Here is a 7,587-nt window from a genome sequence, read left to right on the forward strand (position 1 = left end):
ATAAATTTCCAAAATAGTGTTTTCGATTTACGGTTTTTAATATTTTAATCTTTCAAATTCAAAAATTATTATACTAGTTTTTGAAATTCGAACACTATATTAGTTTGTGAATCTTTTTTAATGCTGCATCAATAAATAAAATAATGAGTTGATTATGACTTAACTTGACAGATTAGACATATAGTTAAATAATGCCGTTTTGTTTAACATTCAAATAAGACAAAATAAAAAAACAAAAAAAAATTGTATAATGTACAAATCGTATTAACTTATTTTATTTTCTAAATGATCGATATCTTTTTTTTTTAATTGTTTAAGCACCAAAATGAAATCACGTTATTTAACTTTGTACTTAGTATGGTAAGTCAGAGATAACTCAATGTATCATTCCGAAAAACAATAAAAAAAGTCAAGAAACTAATATAGCGTTTGAAGTTGAATCTCAAATACTAGTATAATAAATTTTAAATTTAAAAAACTCAATCAATAAAAATTGTGAATCTCAAGAATCACTATAAAAATTTATTCCATCAAACATACATAGTATTTGAATTTCGCTAAGGAGTCAATTGAATATTTATACAATGTGTATAATGTGCTATTTATTTGGCCTAATATGAGTTAAAAATGAACATCTAGAATAAAATATTACTAATTTCTCAAATACAATACACTTATACTATCCAAAATAACCATCTAGATATCAGAAATAATAAACATATGATATTCTACTAAATCAAATATCTCTGTATCCCCATTATACACATTATATAAATACTCTGTTAACTTACTATATTTTCTCATAGTATTATTATTTCGTTGGATTGAGCGCGCGTTAATAAGCTCACCAAGTTGCAATCAAGCTCAAATATATTAGCTTCGGTCCCTTTTCAATTTTTTTAAATTGAAATTAAGAATGTAAACATATATTGGGGGACAAATTACTAAAATAAATTGGTTGTCTTTTAATATTATCAAAATATAACATCTATACATTAAATACAACATCGGATTGGTGTGCCTTGTTTAAAATTTAAATTTGTGAGTTTGACAGGTATTTAAGTACGATTTAGGTTAAATTTATACTCTACATATGTTTTTAAATTTTGACACTACACTAGTTAGCCTAAATGATGATATGTTAAATTTTTATTCATGTAAAATAAAAATATTTTTTATTTATCTAAAATAGAATTTATAGAGATATAAAATAAAGAATTATGTGTTGTATGCATATCATTTCGACTATCATGAATTAATCAACTTAATATTCATCCCTTTTGGTGTACCATTCTAAATTCATTACAACATGATGTAAACGAAAGTGGTATAAAAATAATATAAGTTTTTATAAGTAGTATATATTATTGTATTAAACTAGAAACAAAAGCATGATACAGTCTATGCAAACAACACCAAAATATATAATGACTTCAACCACTTGTCTATGTGTACTTAATGCATCACAATAAGTCACATAATATTAAGAACTTTAACCTCTCATTTTCTTTTCTTATTACATTGTACCTTTAGAAAACGAGAATAATTATTGTCAAATTTTTTTATAGTATTCCAATATAAATTTTATATTATAAATTTTAAAAGACCAATTGAACTTGCAGCACTCAAACAAAATTCTATTTTGCAATTTTTTGTATGAATTTCATATCATAAGAACTTAACTTTAATTTAGAAGATAATCAGCCATATGACTCGGACAATAAAAAAAATTTAAATTGAATTCAACGTCAGTATAAATGAAAAAAATTAGATTCGATGAATCTAAAAACGGTTATGAATTTTTATATTAATAAATGACATATCATTTTTTAGGGGATATATAGACAAACATAAATCACTATAGAGTACTGCGATTTATATTTTTTAAGTATTCTATCAGAAATTGCTAGAAGGATATAGCGGTTTCTTTTCACACACAATTCAATATAAACAGCTACACCTTTCGACAGTTTACGTCCAAATCATAATTCATAGTATCTCTATGGTAGTTTCTATAGAAATAGAAAAAATGCATTTACGTCTATACATTATATTCTAATAATATTAAAAGATAAATAATTTATTTTAGTAACTTAGCCTATATTTAGAGAACAAAAATTATAAGTCAAACATACATGTAGAAACTCTTAAAATTAATTATTCGTATATAATATATATTAAAATATAAAATATATATATTAATCAATTTATAGAAATATTTTGGTAAGTTCACTTTGGATTTTGATCATGGATTGAAATAATAAATCAAATTGGTTGAGTATTTAATCAAGTTGGATTCATCTAATAGTTAGTTCACTAATTCATTTTTTTAATTAATTTTTTTTGTTACTAAAGATGTTTGTACATCCCCCAACCCGACAGGTTAAGAACTAATCCTTCACGAATCTAAGCTCTATTTAAGGATCTGCTGCTGGCCAATGAATTGCTGCATACATAAGGCAGAATTTAAACTCTCGATATTTATTTAAACGAACAAGTAAGCTGACCACTTGACCAACCCAAGTTGATTTTCGTACTGCAAATACTAATGCAACTTAAATCACAATATCATGAATGGTTGTAATTATAATTTAAAATTTTAGTTTTTTAGCTACAGTACAATTTACACACAAACTTGTGGGCGCCATGTCTATTAAGTTCATCAATAAGTACAATAATGGTCGGTGATTTTTTCTTTTTGTTTGTTTGTTCTCTTCAAAGACATACACATGCATGCATGTAATGTAATGCATTTGATGAGTTTTTGCTTTCAAGGGTCCAAATTTGACGTACCTTATGCAGTTATGCACATGCGATCATACTTAGTGTGCGTTTGAAAAGTTTTAAAAATATTTTTTTTTTAACTTTTGACTTATAAAAAATAGTAATATTAATATCTGGTGTAATTTTTAAAACGAAATTACAGTTTTTTAAGAAGTTATTTAAGAGCTTATAGAGAAATTTAAAAAAATGATTTCTTTTATAATACTATTATTTTTTATCACATTTTTATAAAATAAATACTTGTAGAACTAAAAATTCAAATACAAAATAATTTATTTATAAGCTATTTTTAATATAACTATTTATTATTTAAACTATTATTTTAAAAAAAACTTAATTAAGCTATTTATCCAAACTGTGACTTAATACTATTAGAATCGAAGCCACAAATACACGTGTGCATCCCATATTGTTATTGAGAACCAACAAACAAAGACCATTTTTTTTTTTTCATTTCCATCATAATAATTAAAGTGAGTTCATCTTTATTTGAAAATAAACATATGCTGCTATCTACATTTTGCTTGCCAAATTCATTGAACTTCCCATCCGTTACGTCCGTACGAAAAAACTGGACTATGTGCAAATAATAACAACTATTATACAATGGCATAATGCCAATATAATGCGTGGCGGATCTAGGGGCCTAAGATGGCCATGGTCCCCAAAATTAAAAAAAAAATAGTAAATAATAATAATTAATAATATTAAATTTATTTTTATATATAATATTAAAAAAAATATAAGTTATAAAATTTTATAAATTAAAATAATTAAAAACTGCACTATGTATTAGATATTTAAATTATTGTTGCGATCCTCTAAAGTTTGAATTTTACTTTAGAGAGTAAAGTGTGATCTCTTAACAAATAGCCCATTCTAATAATTAATAAAAATGGTTTTATTATACTAGCCCAAGTCCATGTTATTAATTAAAGTAACACTAGTACATTTTTCAAGTATTTGTTTCAAACCATCAGAGACATCAGCGCCACTTTTTTCTCTCTTTTAGTGGTTTCTAAACTTTTGGTCTTCTACTCTTCTCATTCTAATTTTCTTTTCATACCAAAATAAGACATATGAAGAAAAACCATTGAAAAAAAGTGAACAGCAAAATATTAACCATTAAATGCACAACAATGATTCAAAGAGGTATATTTCAATTTTTTTTAAGTTAATAACAATGTCAAGTATTATTTATATTATTTATTTAAAATAATTAATTTAATTTTTTTTATAATGGACAGTGTTCAAAGATTGAAGTGAGGGCAAAACTCAATAGAATTATTTTTGGGTGAGACTTGGAACAAAAAAATAATCAGGTAAATCAATAACTTTATTTTTTGTTATTATATATTTGTGTTTCTAAAATTATTTGTTATTGCTCAATAGGTTTAATATTTTTTTTAAAGAAAATAATATATATGCAATTATTTTTGTTTTTTTGTTAGATAATTCAAGTTAAGTTAAAAATGTCAAAGATGAAAACAATTCACTCATTTTTCAAGAGAAAAGAGAGAATATATGATGAACAAAATTCAGTTTCAGATTCTTTGAGTAATGTTCAAAATATTATTGAGCAACCTGTGACACAACTTGTTGAGCAAGATATTCAACCCCCTGCTTCCAAAATAAGAAGGACTGAAATAGATCAAGTTAATATTGATACATTGATGCGTGATCTCGGAAAGCGTCCGCATCGCAAATTTGGAATTATCCTGTCAATCAACAAGATGAAATCCGTAGAGCATACATAAAGTTTGGATCATATCAATTTATTATGGATGAGTACCCTCTTTCTGGTCTAGAAAGTCATCCTCGTCGTTTCAAAGCTCATTGGTTTAAGAGTTTTTCTTGGCTAGAATATTCGCCAGAAGTGGATGCTGCTGCATTTTGTCTTCCATGCTATTTATTTTCTAGAAAATCAAGTCCATTCACATCAGGAGGATTTCGCAATTGGAAAAAAGTGAATAATGGAAAGGATTGTGCATTTTTATCTCATGTGGGTAAATCTCTTAATTCTCCTCATAATATTGCTGTTAAGTCTTGTAAAGATTTGCTTAATCAATTATGTCACATTGACAAAGTATTGGCTAAGCAAAGCTCACAACAAGTTTTAAGCAATAGATTGCGTCTTAAAGCCTCTATTGATACTGTCAGATGGTTAACGTTTCAAGCTTGTGCTTTTAGGGGACATGACGAGAGTCATGAGTCTCAGAATCGAGAAAATTTTCTTGAAATGTTAAAATTATTAGCTTCTTACAATAAAGAAGTGGATGCAGTTGTTTTGGATAATGCTCCTCAAAATGCAATATACACATCACCTTCTATTCAAAAGGAAATTCTACATGTTTTTGCTAGAAAGGTGCAAAATGAAATTCGCAATGAGATTGGTAATGCAAAGTTTTGTTTGATTGTTGATGAAGCTAGAGATGAATCTAGAAGAGAACAAATGGCACTTGTTGTTAGATTTGTTGATAAGCATGGATTTGTCAAAGAAAGGCTAATAGATGTTGTTCATGTCAAAGATACTACTTCTGCTACTCTAAAACAAGAGATTTGTTCTGTATTATCTCATCACAATCTCAACATTCAAAATGTTCGAGGTCAAGGGTATGACGAAGATAGTAATATGCGTGGAGAGTGGAAAGGGTTACAAGCTTTAATTATTCAAGAATGTCCTTATGCATATTATGTTCATTGCTTTACTCATCAATTACAGCTAGCTCTTGTTGCCGCGGCTAAAGAAGTTGTTGATGTTCATGCTTTTTTCCAAAGTTTGAGTAATATTATCAATGTTGTGTGCTTTTCTTGCAAACGCAATGATGAATTACGATCTGCTTATGCAACTGAAATTTTCCATTTAGTTGCAACTAATCAAATTGAAACAGGAATGGGAGCAAATCAAATTGGCACATTAAAAAGATCAGGAGATACTAGGTGGAGCTCTCACTTCAACTCAATTTGTAGCCTTTTACGTATGTTTGGAGCAACAACTTCAGTTCTGGAAGATTTGGCTACTAATGGATCTACATATTCTCAACGTGGTGATGCTACTTATGCTCTTAAATCTTTATTATCATTTGATTTTGTTTTCATTTTGCATATAATGAAAGAAATCATGGGAATCACTGATAAACTTTGTCAAGCATTGCAACAAAAATCTCAAGACATTTTGAATGCTATGCATCTGGTTTCTAGTACAAAGTCATTGATTCAACAGTTAAGAGATAGTAGTTGGGGAGCACTTTTGGAGAAAGTTAGTTCTTTCTGCAATGATCATGCTATTCAGATACCTGATATGGGTGCTTCTTTTAGTGACATAATTCGGTCTCGTCGTAAAAAGGATGTTGTCACTGTTGAACACCACTATCGTGTTGACATTTTTACTAGCGTGATAGATTTTCAATTGAAAGAGCTAAATAGTAGATTTAGTGAGCAAGCAACCGAGCTCCTCATACTGAGTACATCTCTAGATCCTAAAGATGCTTTCAAGTTATTCAGTGTTTGCAACATATGCAATCTTGTAAAGAATTTCTATTCTTTAGATTTTTCTGAGCAAGAAAAAATTCAATTGGATTATGAGTTACAACATTATGAACTTGATGTGGTTAAAGCTTCAGATTTTCAGAATTTGTCTATTCTTGCTGAATTGTGTCAAAAATTGACAGAGACAGGAAAATCAAATATATACCCTTTAATTGATAGATTAATTCGTCTTGTTTTGACTCTTCCTGTGACAACAGCAACAACTGAACGGGCCTTTTCAGCTATGAAGATTATTAAAACAAGGCTTCGAAATAAGATGGAAGATGAATTTTTAGCAGATTGTATGATTGTATATATTGAAAAGGAAATTGCTTCAAAATTCACTTCAGAGATGATAATCGATGATTTTAGTTCCATGAAGCATCGTCGAGCAAGTTTAAAAATATCAAAATCTTAAAGTATGTAGTTGAACATTGACTTTTATATAATATAATTACTTTTTTGATATATATGCTACAAATTATATTTTGTTAATTTTTTGTTATAAAATTGGCCCTCCTCTTATGAAATTTCTGGTTTCGCCACTGAATGCGTCATTGTATGCTTTCGAATAATTTTGTTCTCAATTTCTAAGATGACATGCATAGTATGTAGTAGGATCATATTTTTTGATTTGTTGATCATTTCTGATTCTAAGATGACATGCATAGTAGTAGGATCATATTCTTCTAAGTTTAGAGTTTATTTGAAATGTTAGAAATTAAAATTTACTCCAGAATTAAATTTCTTTTCTTGTTTTAGAATTATCAAAGTCTAAGTTATAGAATGTGTAGCAAGAGCTGAACTCAGTTTTAGAGAGAAGAGATAGAGAAGAGAGTGTGATTTAAAAATAAGAGTAATGTAATTGTCATTGTAAATGGATAATTATTACAGATACTAGTGGAAGTATTTATAATCGTCAAAATATTTTATAATAAAAAAGAATTAATAAAAAATGGTCAGAATTTATCTTATTTAATATTTGTTGATTATTAAAAAATATAAGAAAACAATAATACGTATTTTCTGAACAACATAAATAATAGATTAAAAAAAGTTAACTTTAATTTCAAAAATCCAAATTTGAATTAATTAGGTCTAATCATAACTTTGAATTCCTTTTTTTTTTGCCACAACTCTCTCGCAATCTTATGCCACCGCTGGTGCTGTACCACGACCCGGTGCCCCCGCAACTGCTGTCTCATTACTATATATGCGGATGGTTCTTTTTATTGTAAAGTGAATGTTTATTTGGGTATATCCTTGGTATTTTAC

General features: G+C 27.7%; 1 protein-coding gene across 1 annotated transcript; it reads left to right on the forward strand.

Moving 5' to 3' along the window:
• Positions 1 to 4,564: 4,564 nt before the first annotated feature.
• LOC110278801 (uncharacterized) lies at positions 4,565 to 6,730 on the forward strand. The gene is made up of 2 exons (XM_052258557.1): positions 4,565 to 6,440; positions 6,531 to 6,730. Exons 1-2 carry the CDS (start codon positions 4,565 to 4,567, stop codon positions 6,728 to 6,730), a joined length of 2,076 nt encoding a protein of 691 aa, XP_052114517.1.
• Positions 6,731 to 7,587: the final 857 nt, after the last annotated feature.

This window comes from Arachis duranensis, chromosome 3 (genome assembly GCF_000817695.3).
Source record: "Arachis duranensis cultivar V14167 chromosome 3, aradu.V14167.gnm2.J7QH, whole genome shotgun sequence".
In the NCBI taxonomy this organism is placed as follows: Eukaryota; Viridiplantae; Streptophyta; class Magnoliopsida; order Fabales; family Fabaceae; genus Arachis; species Arachis duranensis.